The 17,382-nt window shown below is 45.9% G+C and overlaps 1 protein-coding gene across 1 annotated transcript in view; it reads left to right on the forward strand.

Annotated features, from left to right (window-relative positions):
• Positions 1-17,382, forward strand: part of NEK9 (NIMA related kinase 9) — a 221,491-nt gene that overhangs the window by 1,763 nt on the left and 202,346 nt on the right. The window contains exons 2-4 of the mRNA XM_069208465.1: positions 1,483-1,660; positions 2,680-2,735; positions 3,546-3,616. Of these exons, the coding sequence (XP_069064566.1) occupies positions 1,483-1,660; positions 2,680-2,735; positions 3,546-3,616 (305 nt within the window). The remainder of the gene's footprint in view (positions 1-1,482; positions 1,661-2,679; positions 2,736-3,545; positions 3,617-17,382) is intronic.

A 17,382-nucleotide genomic window follows, 5' to 3' on the forward strand; every position in this document is an offset into this window, starting at 1 on the left:
TAGAGGATATATAAATCGTTTCATGGTATGACTTAAAATGGGCAGAGATGCAAAACACGGTAGAGATCTTGGTGACCCAGATTATATATATATTGCATGTCTTAGATATTGGAACTACGCCTTTTCATTTAACCTTCAAGTTAAGAGGGAAATTCCCACTTAATAGAAGGAGAACAACTCGCTTTACTTTATGGGGCATTTGATAGTGCAGGTACGGTTGTAAAGACCCCGAGTTATACCCTTTAACACGTTTTCCACAATTTCAAAGAACAGTGCTTTATATCACTGTCCAAACTTAGCCTGACAGTGTGTACATCTGACCTGGAGACCAAAGTTTTAATAGGTTGTTACTACAGTTAAAAAAATATCTATAGCACTTTCAAGATTTTGATTTAAAGTCATTACTTTTCTGTGCCTCTGTAGTCTGGAACCAAGCAATGCCGATCACCCTTGGCCCTCTCCAAAAGGGACAGAACTACTACACCTTATTATAGGAACAAAAGTAACATAAGCAACCCAGGAGGGTCCTTCCTGTTGTGACTCAGTCGAGATAAAATGGAGTGTAGTGCACACACAGCAGTTACTAGTGGCTTAGTGTCTATATGGACATTCCCACACGTTGGTCACATTTTACTTGGGTTGTACTTCACTTACAAATATTGTTTAACTATGCATAAGGTTGCCAGTGATCCCGTTTTAGAGTGGGCATGGCGAACAGTTTAGGCCCGCCTACTCCTTCGGGGGAAGTTAGACTAACTTGCCTGTGGTTGGCCTCTGTAATTGCATAAGTGAGCGAAGAAAACTGGATTGAGTGGTGAATGAATAGTCAGTAATTTTGATTCATTTCCTTCAATACTTTTTTTGCTGTCTAGAAAATCATTGTAAGCAGCGTGGATGTGTCCAGAAATGGGTGCTGGGTTCTGTTGTACCATAGGGATTGAAGCTGTATCTCACTGTTGAGATCTAACAAGGCATGAACTATATATGGCGTGGCTTTTATTGCAATTCGGAGAGGGTGGCCTAGCAATTCATGCTGGAATGTTCCATTTTGGCGCAGGACCAAGGTTGATTGCTCCCTTTATTGTTACAGGAGAGCTAAACTACATAGGATGGAATGTCAACAGACAATATTGCGTCCTAATTGTTTAGATTAATTAATGTATTTTCCATCTGTCACTTTTTTTTGCTGTGTAAGAGAGAGAGATTCACTAGATGTTTAAGCGGAGGGGCTAGACGGGAGCTCTGTGTCCACGTTGAGAACGACAGACTTGTTCCGGGGGGGGGGGGATACCTTTCCCCTGTTACTTTGCTAAGGTGTCCCTCACACTTTGTGCTGTATAGATGAGATTTGCACACCACAGACACAAACACTTTTTCCTTTTTTAACTGCTGATCATCACATTAGCATCTCACGGACCTTTTACTTCTGGATCCCTACTGGTGTTAGCTGATTGGGCATTTGTTTACCCTCATATGTTTCAGGATGACTCTCTGGTAGTATGGAAGGAGGTGTGCCTCACCCGGCTCTCGGAGAAGGAGCGTCGTGATGCCTTGAATGAGATTGTTATATTGGCTCTGCTGCAGCACGAGAACATAGTAGCATACTACAACCACTTCCTGGACAACAGCACGCTGCTAATAGAGCTGGAGTATTGCAATGGTGAGAGGTGCTTGGAGTGATGCATAGAGTACTCGAACACTGGGAAGTGCTGATGAGGTGGGGTGGTTACTAGAAAACTGAAATGGTGAGAGGTGTTGGGTTTGAGCACTGGAAAACTTAAGTATGAAGGTAGCAAGGATCAGTTGATCACTGGAAAGCCGCAGCAGTGAGAGCTGCTGACCTACCTGGAATACTTAAGCTGTGAGAGATGGTGGAGATAATAATTAACTTAAGACGACTTTTGAGAGCTGGTCATCCAGCAGTGTTCTCCAGGAACAGGTTTATTACTGGAACATTGTAACAGTAAGTTTTACCAAAGTAACCCTTGAAGCAGGAACATCGTTCTCTCTTAGGCAGTGGTTGGGTCTGGAGTGTCCCTCCATGGCGAGGCTCCGGTGGCAGGGGAGGGGGTGGCTGAGTCTTCTCTTTTCACAGTAAATGTAAATGTAAATTTGCACTTGTATAGCGCACTACTCACCCGTTAGGGTCTCAAGGCGCTGTACTCATACCGCTATGGAACCCCTCCTGGCTTTTCACTGTGAGGTGCCCACTCCTGGGCACCCCCAGGGTGAAGCCAGGCATCCAAGCGCTGTTGGGGCCGTTGTTGTGAGGAGTCCATCTCCTGTGGGGCATGAATGCTGGAGCCCGGCCTATTCTTGTGTAGCATAGTGTTTGCTAAATAGTTTCCTGTGCTGGTGAAGAGACACTTTTGTGGAATGGGAGTAGGTCTTGGATCTTCTCTGGTACTTTATATGGGGTAGACAACTGATCCTTGTTTATAGGTTCTCACATTGCTATAACCGTAAGTGCATCGATTTCATAAGCGCAGGGTGGGTGGGGTTGGGGTGACATGCGTAAAGATGTTTTTTTTTTTTAATTGCCACGGGGGCTGCTGCTGTTTATGAGTGCTGTCTGTAGGTAAGCACACTTTCTGGTGGGGGAGGATAGCATCAGGGTGCAACTGTCTTTTTCTCATGCCATTGTCCTCGTAATGACTGTTCTTCTTTTGTACAATGCAGGTGGGAATCTGTTTGATAAGATTGTTCGTCAGAAGGACATGCTGTTTGATGAAGAGGTAATCTCAGAGGATGAAAACGTGGAGGGTGAGGTTTTGTTTATGGGGATGAGATGAAGTGGTTTGGGGAAATGCCCCATTTCACTGCATTGTGAGAATTTGGAGGAAATACCCCACCCCTTTTCTGTTGCTCTGCTTTGTCTAATGTTTCCCGCCCATTTTTCTGGTTCTTTGTTATGAGTAGCTTAGGGTCTTGAGTTTGTATAAGATGGTAGGATGTGGGTGGCGACAGAGTGGGGTACTACATCTCGTGTGTATGGTGTGGTATAAGCAGCAAGATTTGCCATCACCCCTCTGTTTTCCCATGTAAGCCTGTGTTTTGAACGAAGACCTTGTCTTCCCATGAGTTCTCAGATTTTAATGACTCTTCCCAACATCCGTTTCTCCTGTTTGTGGTGCTTATGGTTTTACATGAGCTTACCCCGGTTCGGTGTAACATTTTGTTTTTCTTATTTTGTAGGTCACATTTACCCCATACTATTTTACCAGTACTTGAGTTTTTTTTGGCTTGCTTTAAGTGTTTTATGCAACCCCTCTCGTTTTAAAATAAAGCAACCTCCGACTCCTTCAGACCTTTCTATTTCGCTTCCCAATGTAAATGTAACAGCCAAATAGAATCAAAGGTGTTTTTGTTCACAGTAGTAGTGGGTGAAAGAAAGTGTCTTCCTCCTGTGTGCCGCGATAGAGCCTCTTGCACATAAAATGTAACTTATTCACTCTATTCATATACAAAATTATAATTGACTGGTGCCTTCCAGTGTTTTGTTTCATCTGACTGCACCTTGTTATTTCCCTTCTCCTTTTGTGCAGACTGTGCTGTGGTACCTTTTCCAGATTGCCTCTGCTGTCAGCTGCATTCACAAAGCTGGGATCTTGCACAGGTGGGTATAGGAGAATAGCACTGAAGTAGGGAATTGCAAGCCAGCAGTCTGTTCACCTTCTTGAAAACACTCATTTAGTGATTAAGAGTCTCCTGTGTAATAATTTATCTAGTTTTTAGGTCCAGTGTACTAGGCAGTGTATTGACACTGTTGTGTGGCATATTGTAGTTTACCTAGTGGCTTTCCTTGTCACTGTTATTTGCTGCCTTCTTATTCGTGTCCCAGCTTGTGAATTTTATGTTTATCCCTCTCATAGAGCATTGCCTCTTTACAGTATCTTTGACCGGCATCGGTGCTCCGGCTATTTGCTTTTCAAGCACTGTTTTTATTAGGGTCGAGCCTGCGTTGCATGCGCTCGCGCATGTGTATCGCAGGGAGATGCTTTTATATTTAGAAAAGGCCTCGGAGCCCTGTCAACTTCACGTCAGTGTTTTTTATTGGTTCGTGGGCTTGCCTAATAAAATCTGCTTGCTTTCATTAGTCGAAGGCAAGCATACATCATGCCTTTTCCGGTGGCTAGCCCTCCTCGAGCGCAGCGACCAAGTACAGAAAACATGCGAGGCTCGCTGTTTTCCATCGGGCTCGTGAACTTCTTTTTCTCTAGTTTACGAGCGCGATCTCGCAAAGCAGAAGTCGAGCGCTTTAAATAGTTAATTTCACTTTTTTCGGGTTGTTTTACACAAATGCACTGTTGCCCGATAGGTGAAAAGTCGGGTTAGGAGTTTACAACGCGATCAGCTCTAACATGAGCAAACGCGAGACCCGTTGCATTGTAAATGCTTGTTCCTTTTGTGTGAAGCACTCTGTTAAAGTGCATGTGTTTTTGAGCAGTCTCCCTTGTGTACTTCTCTCCCCCTGCACTCCAGGTTATTCTCTGTTGCCCGACTGCTTCTCCCTGCCATCCTCCCTTTTGTGCTCGCCATTGATTCTCTGCATTGCCCCCCTCCCCCCCCCCCCCAAACAAGCTACATCCGTGTTGCATTCCCTTAACACCTGTGTTGCTTAAGCTCCGCCCTTTTGCTTTGGCATCCCCTCAATCCACCTTTGTTGCTTTCAGTCACCCTTCCCGTGTTTGCTTTGTTGTACACCCCAACCTCCTTCGTGTTGTTTCACGTCCACCCATTGATTTTTCAAAAGCTTTTTCTTGTTTTTTCTTTTTTTACTCCAACTCGATCGCTAAAAAATTGTAGGCACAAGCAAGTCTGGTTTTACCTTACTTTTGCTGTGCAGCATATAAGATGCTGTGCAGTAGAGCTGAAAAACATTTGTAAAGCCAATAGGTAATGAGGGCAAAACCTTTTGGCTTTGCCAAGGCTTGTTCTCATTACCGTTTTCAATTAGTAACATGGAACTCGTCCAGTGATTGCTGAATGAAGCCTGCTGGAAGGTGGAAACAGTGATCCTATGGCTATTAAGTGATGTCTTCTGTGACCCAAAGCCAGCAGTTTGTGAATGTTGAACTTATAGGGTACTTGGTTGTTGCCCCGTGGCCACTGAATGTGGAGACTCCATTGTTCAGCATTGAATGCTTGATGCAGCATCTCTTGAGCAATGATCAGTCACAAGCCATTTATTCCACTGGCTGATTTAAGCTGTTGTAGTGCATGATATTTATGTGTTGAATTCAGTGTTCAGGGCAATATACGAACCTGTAGCCAGTGCCATATAAAGAATTGTGACGTAATGAATTTGTTTGAGGTAAATGAAGGACTATAATCACCTCCTGCAGTTGCATCATCGAATAGTGGCTGAAGTCACTCTTTTGCAATTGCTGGTTCATTAAACAAAACACTGTATAGGATCCTTAGGTGTTGGCAAAAGTGATTTTGTTTCCATTGAATTCCTTTAAGTACTTCCCCTGTATAACTTTTTAAAATTCTGATAATTTTCCCTTGTGGCTAATTGATGGTTCTTTTAGGTTTTAGTCGTGCAGACTTGTGGAATGCTTAACATTGCACCCCACTACTTGTAAGTTACTTTACTCTATAATCTGGTTACTTTGAGAAATTATGAAATAGTGTTTGTAAACTAACTGGATCATTCACCAGCTGTGGGAGCCATTCCTTTTGCACGATAAATGGTGGATGTAGTACTTCCTGTCTTGTGGAAGGCTCCATATGTCAGTCCCCCTGTAGGAACATTAAATGCAGAAGGTTACAAGTCATTTGGTGATAGATACCACGCAGAGCTTAGACCTCCTGCGTTTCCTAAAAGAGTTTTAGAAATATTGTTTGCAATTGTTTAATGTACAATTATATTTACTTTATTTTAAGACTTCAAGATATTTCTGAGTGACTTAGTAATGTTTGCCTAAGCCTACACTGTGATTCAATAAGGTGGTTACCATTAAAACACATTTAAATGCTAGACGTATTCATTTACTTGAGTATCTTATAAATACCTTTCACACATTCAGTGGGACTCTACATTGTTTTGATTATAGTAACTTTGCTTCAAACATTAGTTACTTTTGTCTCAATAGTTTTATCTTTAGATTTCCATCATAATTGCAGAAGATTGTGCAGTATTGCAAATTGTGTGTAATGAATTTGAAAGTACTCATAATAGCAGTAGAATGATAGGTGCTCTCATGATTTTACGGAAACAATACCTTAATCCAAAAATGATGAAGTTGGTGGTGAAGTCCAGAGGAATCTGGTAAACCTGTACAACCATCCATGGCTTCTAGATAAGGGTATTATTTCGAGTGCATTGTATTTCAAGAATCTGTTCAATGCAAAATGAAAGGAACAGTGTGGGACAAAGGTCACCTTCCTAGCTTTGAAAATCAGTATGTTTAAAGCTTATTCTGCTCTGTTTTTCCTTTAGAAAACATGACAATCTTAATACTGTGTAGCTGCTCCATGTGTTTACTGTGCTGTTAGTCAGCAGGAGCTAACTGATCACCCAGAGTGTTTCCCCAGCCTGATGAAAGTGCTACTTCCCTCTTATCCCCCAAGGACCATCCCCCCCCTCCACTCCCATCATTCAAAATAGCATTCCCTGCTGTGGTGAAATTCGCCCTCTGCTTTTACTTGAGTTTCTGTCTGTTGCCTAACATTGGTGACTTCCTTCTGGACTTAATATCAGGGCAACCCTCTTCCATGCCTTCACCAAACAATACTTTACTGTGCAAGTCTTCAGAAATGAGAGAACACTTTTCCAGGATTGGTTTAAGTGATTGAATTAAAACTAGTCTTGCCTCATGTTTTCTGCCTCATGTTTTCTGCCTCTTCTCCAAACGTGCTATAAATACTAGACCTTTGAGACAAGTAAATTGTTTGTTTGGTCAACCAGGAAATGTGGATCAGTTCAGAGCAATCTCATTAATGAATGGGACCTCAGTCACCTAATTCCTATGCTTGTGGAAAGTCTGGCCAGTGAAGGAAACATTGATGCTGTGACCTACAGAGAAGAGAGGAGCTGAATTGTCCCTTTAAAGAGGGAAGTGGTTTTGATGCAGACTCTATGTAGAGGCACCATGGAGATTCTCAGCTCTTCCAGCAGTAAGTGCAGTTTAGATGATGTGCCCTCATCTGTGGCAGACTGGCTGTCAGGCAGACATTAGCCTGGCTACACAGCAGCTCTTCAAGTCCCCTTCAGAGCATTCCATTCCTTGGTCATAAACAAAATGGAATTGGAACAAAGTAGGGTTGTTTGGATCCCACATTAATACACATTTTCTAGATGGTGGGTGTACATTCATTTTCTGAAATTTCGGGGCCAGTTTATTGTGGTTCTCTATGAAGTGCTCTTCTTAGACTGCTCTCCAGAAACAGCCTTTGTGTAAAGTGATACCTCTCACAACAGGTAGCACTGAGACTGTCATCTGGCAGGAGCACCCAAAGCATGGGAACAGAGAAATTTGAGATCTCTGCACCTGGGTGTAATCAGCCTTTCTAAAACGGTAATCAAAGCCAGACAAAAAGAAATCCTGTATACCAAGCAATGGCCATTCCTATCCTAACCGTAACATGTCTGTTGCCCTTCTTCGAGGGGCGGATCCAAAACAAATATTACTGTTGCTATTAAAAAAGAGGACAGCCATATACACTAGTAATAAAGAAACAGTGCCCACTCACAATGCTGCCCAATTAAATACTGACTGTCCCTGGGCCCCATTAAAAAGAGTCAGCATATGAGTGAGCACATTGTTCGATTCGCTCTTATGCTACATTACTATATAAATGCCCGCTACAACCACTAAGTCATTTCTAATGAAGACACAATACAGTGGTAAAATCTGCATCTAAATTACTGGTTGCGGGGGCGTTGCCAAGATGGCGGCGTGATTGTACGCCGGATCCCAAGCTCTGCCGCCCGGGCATTCCCCGGCTGTTTAGCGGGCCCGGCTGCCCTCGGAATGGGACCCCCTGGCGTCTGACGCAAAGGTAGTCGTCCCGAGGACGGGGCTCGGAGCCTGCCTAGAGCCCTGTGGCCTGACGGCATGCCCAGTCGGCGGGGTGTCTGGGCCCTGGGCCGCGGGCGAGTGTTGCGTGTGTCGCGACCCTGGGGGCCGGGTCGCCTGAGTGTGACGGCGGCGGGCGGAGCAGCCTAGTCCGCGGGAGTCGCCGCGAGCTGGACTGAGGCGGCTTGTGGGGCTGGGGCCTTCCACGGCCCACGTGGGGCAGGGGGGCCGGGCCCCTGCCTGAAGGGAGGCCCGGTGGACAGGAGGATCGGCGTGGTCCGCACCGGGCAGCACAGTGGTCGGGCGGGGCGCCCCCTAAGCCTGGTGAAGGCAGGACGGTCCCGTGGTGTGCCAGCCTTGGCCTGAGCTTGAAGTGGGAAGAGAGGGGAGGACAGATCCATCTTCCTGATTTGGTGGACTCCTGGGCCCGTGCTGGGAGTCCTGGTGCAGCTGGTGCCCCGGAGAGGACGACACCTGAGGGGCACTGCGAAGGGCTGCAGTGGGTCCTGGTTCTTCTGCTGCCAGCTGTAGTGCATGGTCTTGATGGCGTCTTCTAAACACAAGAGGGACCAGTCGGTGAGGGAGATGCTCACTTGGTCTCACCTGCCACAAAGCAAACCGACGGAGGGCTCGGCCTCGGCGAGGGGTCCAGATGACCGAAGCGGTTGCAAGGATGACGGGGGAGCGCCGGTCACGGAAGGTTTCCTTACCTCCTTATTTGACTCCCTCAGAATGGACTTGCAGGCACTGCGAAGAGACATTTCCCAGGAGTTGAAGGACCTACGAGCTGACGTCTCCTTGCTGGGAGAAAGGGTGTCAGATATGGAGGACAATGAGGTTACCCGGGGAGAGGAGATTGAGCAATTGCAACAGGAAACTTTGCAGCTTCAGGAGCAGCAGGAACTCCTCCAGATGGCGTCTGAGGACCTAGAAAATCGCTCGAGAAGGCATAAAATTCGGATCCGAGGAGCTCCAACTGGGGCGGAGTGTGGGGATATTAGAGAGTTTGTCCTGGCGCTGTTCCGCTCCATCCTAGGTCCAGAGGACACCCAGGAGATCATCCTAGATCGGGCCCACAGGGTGAGTCGGCTGGGAGGAGACAATGCGCACCCTCCAGATATCTTGGTATGCCTTCACAACTTTATGACAAAAGAAAATATCCTGCAATAAACGTGCAACCTCCCTCAGGTTCAATTTAGATGATACACGTTGCAGCTATTTCAGGACCTCTCGGTGCGGACCTTGCAAAGAAGGAGAGAATTCAAGCCCATCACGGAGCATCTTCGAGCACACTCTACTCCTTACACATGGGGTCATCCTTTTCGTTTTGTGTTCTGCTGGGAGGAACAGCTGCGTCAGGTGAAGTCTTTGCAGGAGGCGCGCCGGATTCTCGGTTTGGAGGAGTCTGAGCGGAGTCCTGAGCTGCGTGGCGACGTTACCCCCGAGGGTCGCCCGAGATGGCGGCGGAAAGAGAAGAGAAGGAGGCACCCAGGACCCTCTACGACCGAACAGGCATTTGAGAGACAGTCTGTGTTGAACAGTGTGGTGGCGGGACCTAGCGCCTAGATGTAGACTACTGCCGGGGGCCTCGTCTGGGGTCGTTTGAGAGCGATGTAGGGCGTCGGGGGCGGGATCCGGGGGGCAGGGGGGTCGTCTGGTGCTGTGAGTCAACCTTGTAGGTACGGACGTCCCCTATCTGGAACTTACTTATTCCTGGACAATTGACTGAAGTTCTGTGTGAGTTAGATGTTCATTGGTTGTGTTTCATGGTTTTATGTTGTGGTGCTTCCTCTGAAATGCTTGAGCGCCCTGAGACGATGGATGTGCCTCCGCATGAGTGTCCTCCCCTGTGTAGTGCGCAAGCGGCCCTGGGGGTGCCCTCAGAGGCATGGGATTAACTCCTAGCCACTTATGTTGCTTAAGTGTTTAAGTCTTAACGTTAGGGGGCTTAATAGTCCCGCCAAGCCGCTGGCTGTTCTTTCTGTTCTTGAACGCTGTGAGAGTCACGTATGTCTGTTGCAAGAAACTCATTTGCTGCCCTCGGACACTCACCGCATGCGCTCTAGGTGGTTCCCCGGGCAGTCCTGGTCTTCTGCTCCCACGAAGCATGCTGGGGTCTAGATTCTGATTTCTAGGACTTTCCCTGGGGAGGTGGTTGCGAAGGTACATGAGGTGAAGGGCAGGTTCCTGGCCATTAGACTTCGCATAGAGTCCTTTCATTTCACAATTGCTACTTTATATGCCCCTAATGAGAGGCAGGAGGCATTTATGAGACAGGAAATATCTCCCATGCTAGCCTCACTGGATAGAGCACTGTTGTTAGGAGGGGACTTCAATTTGGTTATGGACAATGAGTTGGACCGTTCTGGTCATCGCGTGGGGTAGACGGGGGCTTTGATTCCGGCGGGACGGCAGAGGCTGGTGGACTGTGATTTGGAGGACATCTGGAGGAGGGTGCACCCCACATTGCGAGATTACTCATTCTATTCGGTGTCCTCTATGACGTATACACAAATAGATTTTTTCTTGGCCTCCTCGGAGTTTGACGCCCGAGTTAAGGAATGTACGATTGAGCCTTGGGCCTTGTCGGATCATGCTCCGGTCACTCTGGTGGTCCTTATGGATGGTTGTCCTGGGCGAGTCTCTAGTTGGCGCTTTAGGGATGCTATTCTGCAGTCTAAGTCGGGGGAAGGGTCGTTACGGCGAGCTATCCTTGACTACCTGAGACATAATGATGACGGACAGACTGGGTTGGGAGTGCTCTGAGAGGCGCTGAAGGCTGTTGTCCGGGGGGAAGTGATGTCTCTTTCGGCTAAGGAGAACAAAACTCGGAGAGAGCTCAGGGTGGTCTTGGAGTGGAAAGTTTTGGCCCTGGAGCAGGATCATAAACGCACGGGTGCCCCCAGGGTCTGGAGAGAACTGGAGAGGGCGCACCTGCAGCTGAAGAGGCTTGATTGGGACCGGACGGAGTATGCGATGGCTCGGCTTAAACACAAATATTACGTAGGAGGCGATCGATGTGGGAAACTGCTAGCTCACAAGCTGAGGGTCCAACGATCGGCCAATGCTGTAAAGATGGTGCGTTCCCCCTCAGGGGGGGAGGCCAGGACAGACTGGCAGATAGCTGAGGTGTTTGCAGATTTCTATAGCAACTTATACGCTGCCGAGGCGGGAGGGGGGGCAGCGCCGTCCTTCTATTTAGCAGACCGTAACATTGCGCTGCTGCGTGAGCAAGAAGCTGATTCGCTTGACCAGCCTATTCGAATAGAGGAGGTAATCGTGGCGATTTTGCGCCTTTCCGTCAGTAAGGCACTGGGTCTGGATGGTTTCACGGCACTATTCTATATGACATTTTGTATGGAGCTGGCCCCACTATTAGTCAGGCTCTTTAATTCCTTTCTGTCCACCGGGACCTTAACATCTATCATGTTGGATGCGACAATTACAGTCATCCATAAGGCGGGGAAGGACCCCGAGGAATGTAGCTCATATCGGCCCATCTCGCGTTTAAATATTGATGCAAAGCTATTCACGGGCATTCTGGTGCAGCGTCTTAGCCCCTTGATGCCCAGGCTCATTGACCCAGACCAGTCGGGCTTTATCCCCCATAGACAGTGTGGAGACAACACGAAGAGGCTCTTGCATCTGGTGGACAAAACTAATAGGTCCGGTAGAGAGTCTCTCCTCCTTTCCATCGACGCTGAGAAAGCCTTCGTCCGAGTGCATTGGCCCTACCTTTTCCGGGTGCCTGAGCGCTTCGGTTTCGGCCTGGCTTCAATGTGTTTATAGCGCTCCGAGAGCGGCAGTCTGGGTGAATGGGACGTCGTCTTCCCCTTTCTGGATTGGGAGGGGGACGAGACAGGGGTGCCTTCTCTCCCCGCTATTATTTGCGCTGTACATGGGGCCCTTTTCTCAATGTCTCCGGGATGATGCCCAGATCCCTGGCGTTTGCTTTGGGGGAGACCATCATCTGGTCAGTCTATACATCGATGATGTGATCCTTACGTTGGCGGACCCCATGGTATCCTTGCCGACACTTATGCAGGCCATCAACGAGTTTAGCAGGGTGTTGGGGTTCAAAGTTAACATGCAGAAATCTCAAGTCTTGGGCCCGTCAATTGCGCCGGAGCATGAGCAAGCCCTGCGGGCGCGATACCCCTTTATATGGTCCTCGTCACATGTGCCTTATTTGGGGATTGCCCTGGCCGCATCGGTGGCTAGAACCTGTAGCATTAATTATGCCTCCCTGTCTAGAGAGATATTGAATGATTTGGAGAAGTGGAGTAAGCAAGGCCTCTCCTGGTTTGGGAGGGTTTCTGCGATCAAGATGACTTTTTTGCCTCGCATTCTCTATTTCTTTCAGACGCTCCCCCTGACCCCTCTGCCGCGTACTATTGGGACACTTCAGTCAGGGATCTTGAAATTCATATGCGGGGGTAAGCCGGCCCGGCTGCGGCAGGGTGTGTTGGCCTGCCCGAAGGATGCCGGTGGCCTCGCGGTCCCTTGTCTACTGAAATATTTCCAGGTGGCTCAGCTCCACTTCCTATTGGAGGTGTGTCAGCTGTTATCCAAAATGTGTTGTTGATAGAACTTCCATGTAATAGCTTGCCCTAGGTGGGATTGACGTTGAATGCTATTGCCTTTCCTCAGAGATGTATATCTTGAGATATTTTTGAAATTTGAAATCTCTAAAAAGAATCAAATTGCATAACAACTTTGAGTATTTTTTAATGTTCCTATATTTTTTTTTTTTTGTCTGCGATTTTTCTTTTTTCCTGTGGATGGCAATAAGCATTCAATAGGAAGACTATATGCTAATAATCTTGCAGTAAATGTTTCTTGCAAGTTTTCTGGTCCTAGTTTGTGATTATCTCTGAGTTACTTCTTCTCCTTGTTTTTATCTTTGAAAGTTGTTCTTGTATTGCCTACAAGAGGACAAAGACTAAATAACCAAATTGTAAAATACAGGGAGTGCAGAATTATTAGGCAAGTTGTATTTTTGAGGATTAATTTTATTATTGAACAACAACCATGTTCTCAATGAACCCAAAAAACTCATTAATATCAAAGCTGAATTTTTTGGAAGTAGTTTTTAGTTTGTTTTTAGTTTTAGCTATGTTAGGGGGATATCTGTGTGTGCAGGTGACTATTACTGTGCATAATTATTAGGCAACTTAACAAAAAAAAAATATATACCCATTTCAATTATTTATTATTACCAGTGAAACCAATATAACATCTCAACATTCACAAATATACATTTCTGACATTCAAAAACAAAACAAAAACAAATCAGTGACCAATATAGCCACCTTTCTTTGCAAGGACACTCAAAAGCCTGCCATCCATGGATTCTGTCAGTGTTTTGATCTGTTCACCATCAACATTGCATGCAGCAGCAACCACAGCCTCCCAGACACTGTTCAGAGAGGTGTACTGTTTTCCCTCCTTGTAAATCTCACATTTGGTGATGGACCACAGGTTCTCAATGGGGTTCAGATCAGGTGAACAAGGAGGCCATGTCATTAGATTTCCTTCTTTTATACCCTTTCTTGCCAGCCACGCTGTGGAGTACTTGGACGCGTGTGATGGAGCATTGTCCTGCATGAAAATCATGTTTTTCTTGAAGGATGCAGACTTCTTCCTGTACCACTGCTTGAAGAAGGTGTCTTCCAGGAACTGGCAGTAGGACTGGGAGTTGAGCTGGACTCCATCCTCAACCCGAAAAGGCCCCACAAGCTCATCTTTGATGATACCAGCCCAAACCAGTACTCCACCTCCACCTTGCTGGCGTCTGAGTCGGACTGGAGCTCTCTGCCCTTTACCAATCCAGCCACGGGCCCATCCATCTGGCCCATCAAGACTCACTCTCATTTCATCAGTCCATAAAACCTTAGAAAAATCAGTCTTGAGATATTTCTTGGCCCAGTCTTGACGTTTCAGCTTGTGTGTCTTGTTCAGTGGTGGTCGTCTTTCAGCCTTTCTTACCTTGGCCATGTCTCTGAGTATTGCACACCTTGTGCTTTTGGGCAGTCCAGTGATGTTGCAGCTCTGAAATATGGCCAAACTGGTGGCAAGTGGCATCGTGGCAGCTGCACGCTTGACTTTTCTCAGTTCATGGGCAGTTATTTTGCGCCTTGGTTTTTCCACACGCTTCTTGCGACCCTGTTGACTATTTTGAATGAAACGCTTGATTGTTCGATGATCACGCTTCAGAAGCTTTGCAATTTTAAGAGTGCTGCATCCCTCTGCAAGATATCTCACTATTTTTGACTTTTCTGAGCCTGTCAAGTCCTTCTTTTGACCCATTTTGCCAAAGGAAAGGAAGTTGCCTAATAATTATGCACACCTGATATAGGGTGTTGATGTCATTAGACCACACCCCTTCTCATTACAGAGATGCACATCACCTAATATGCTTAATTGGTAGTAGGCTTTCGAGCCTATACAGCTTGGAGTAAGACAACATGCATAAAGAGGATGATGTGGTCAAAATACTCATTTGCCTAATAATTCTGCACTCCCTGTAGTGTATCAGATGTTTCCACTGGTTAATATTGTACCCCTTACTTGCTGATTAACTTTTGAATTTAGGTAGGTATATAAAATTGCAGGCTTACAGCTACGTTGATTTCTTGTTCTTATTTGCATGTTGGACATTTGTCCAAAAGAGAATGGTTTTTATATTTGTGTTACTTACATTTAGGTTTCTATAAATCACATGGTTTGTAGAAAGCTTCATTGCTCTAACTTATTGACTTAAAAGAGCTTTACGGAAAGTAGGAGGTAAACAGGAATGTGTATGTTTGTGACAAGTAGTCAGAGGGAGAGCCAGATGGGGCTAGATGAGTGGAAACTTCTACGTTCCATGCAACACAGGACAAACTGGTTTAGAGCAAAGATGTACATTCACTATCGCAGGATTTTAAGGATTCCATATTAGAAAGTTACTTACAGTTAAACTCTTTGGCAATCAACTAATCAGTCGTGATCCTGAAAACTTGGCACAGCTGTGAACCTCAAGGACAGCAGATGGGCATTTGCAGTTCGCATGTCTTTTCACTTGCTTTCTTCTTTGTGGCGAACTGTTAACAAGCAAAATTAACATTTTGTTGTTTCTTCTCTCTTGTTTCAAAGAAATGCCCCCTGCTCATTTGCTGATGTTGACTACACCAAAAGTAATTCTGTCCGCTGATTGTTTTTACCAGAAGGTTTCACTCTTATCTGTGTTTAAAATTTTTAGTTTGGTAATTTGAAGAAATCTAATGTTTCACTATTCACAGAAGAATATATATAATGTAAAGATTTGTTCTGATGTGAATATAGAGGTGTTGTTCCGGTGAATATGGATTACTAAAAAAAACTATTTTATTTTTTTTGCTCAAGAGAACCGTTGCGCACAGACCTATTCTCTGTTTCTTTGCTGCCCTTCCAACATTCCTGGAAGGTGTCCCAATACTTCATTTTCCCTGCACTACGGCAATACATTGCATTTGGGACCCACTGCAGGCAGGGGCTGGATCTGTGATTTTTCTTACTGAGTTCTTTCTGTAATTCAGGATCTCATAGGGGAGTTGTGGCTGTTGAGTCTGTGCGGTATTCCATATTGGATTTTCCCACTGCATTAGAAAGTAATAACTGTCCACTCCTACACCAGTATTTTGCTGAAGATAGCATTTGTGGTCATGCTCCTAAATGACTATTGTTTTTTTCTTCAAAACTGCTCCTAATGTGTTGCACTCTATCTTTGAGCCTTCTACAAAATACCAATAATGTCATAGCCAGATTCATTTTATAGCTAAGAAAAAGTTGAGCTCATCTACCTGTATTGTGTTTTCAGATTTGTCTTCTAAATTCTCCTGTATGGCATATACTCTATTATTAAATTTAACCCATTTTATTAAGGAAATATTTCTAAAACCTATGTCCCTAGTGGTCATCAAGGTGATTCCCACCTTTTGACGCACAAGGTTTTAATGGCCATACTATCTGTGTGTACAGGTGGTGACCATTTGGCACCCTATGCTGCCACATTTCAGCTTTGTAGACAGTCAGCTGAATTTCACAAATCTCTGAAGATCTGGGTTTCAAACTTCTAGAGGGATTTAGAGGGTCACCCAGCGCATGTTTCAGTGATACTGCACCAAGAGACCCCCTGGGTTAAAAGAGTACTATACAAAGCTCCTTAGAATAATGAATAACAATGAAATTAAATTTAAATCAATTTGCTTTGGCATTCAACTATAGAAGTTGTATTTGTTTTACTGAACAAACGCTTTCCAGATATACCACCGTAGATATCACACTTGTAGGAAGTTGGCTCTGTATATACTATTTTAAAGTAAGAAATAGTGTGCACAGAGTCCAAGGGCTCCCCTTAGAGGTAAGATAGTGGCAAAAATAGATAATTCTAATGCTCTATTTTGTGGTAGTGTGGTCGAGCAGTAGGCTTATCAGAGGGTAGTGTTAAGCATTTGTTGTACACACACAGGCAATAAATGAGGAACACACACTCAAAGACTTACTCCAGGCCAGTCAGTTTTTATATTGAAAAATATATTTTCTTACTTTATTTTAAGAACCACAGGTTCAAGATTTACATTAAACACTTTAAATGTAAGGTACTTCACTTAGATACTTTAGGAACTTTGAATGAACACAATATCATGTACAGTCTTTGTAAAAATGGCAATAAGCTATTTCAAAAGTGGACACTGCAAAAATCAACAGTTCATGGGGGAGGTAAGTAAAGGTTAGTTTTGAAGGTAAGTAAAACACTTACAAGTGTCAAAGTTGGGGCATAGGTAGCCCACCGGTAGGGGTTCAAGGAAACCCCAAAGTTACCACACCAGCAGCTCAGGGCCGGTCAAAGAGGTGCCCAAAACACATAGGCTTCTATGGAGAACAGGGGTGCCCCGGTTCCAGTCTGCCAGCAGGTAACTACCTGCGTCCTCTGGGGGGGGGGTGGCAGACCTGGGGGGTTTTGTAGGGCACCTGGTGGGGGCGCAAGAAGGCACAGAAATTACACCCTCAGTGGCACAGGGCAGCCGGGTGCAGTGTGCAAAGAGGCGTCGGGTTTTGTATAGAAAGTTACGGAGAGACCCGGGGGTCACTTCAGCGATGCAGGCACAGGGGGCTCCTTGGGGCAGCCACCACCTGGGCTAGGCAGAGGGTCGCCTGGGGGTCGCTCTTGCACTGGCATTCGGGTCCTTCAGGTCCTGGGGGCTGCGGGTGCAGTGTTGGTTCCAGGCATCGGGTCCCTTGTTACAGGCAGTCGCGGTCAAGGTGAGCCTCTGGATTCTCTCTGCAGGTGTCGCTGTGGGGGCTCAGGGGGGTCGTCTCTGGTTACTCACAGGCT

This window comes from Pleurodeles waltl, chromosome 9 (genome assembly GCF_031143425.1).
Source record: "Pleurodeles waltl isolate 20211129_DDA chromosome 9, aPleWal1.hap1.20221129, whole genome shotgun sequence".
Lineage (NCBI taxonomy): Eukaryota > Metazoa > Chordata > Amphibia > Caudata > Salamandridae > Pleurodeles > Pleurodeles waltl.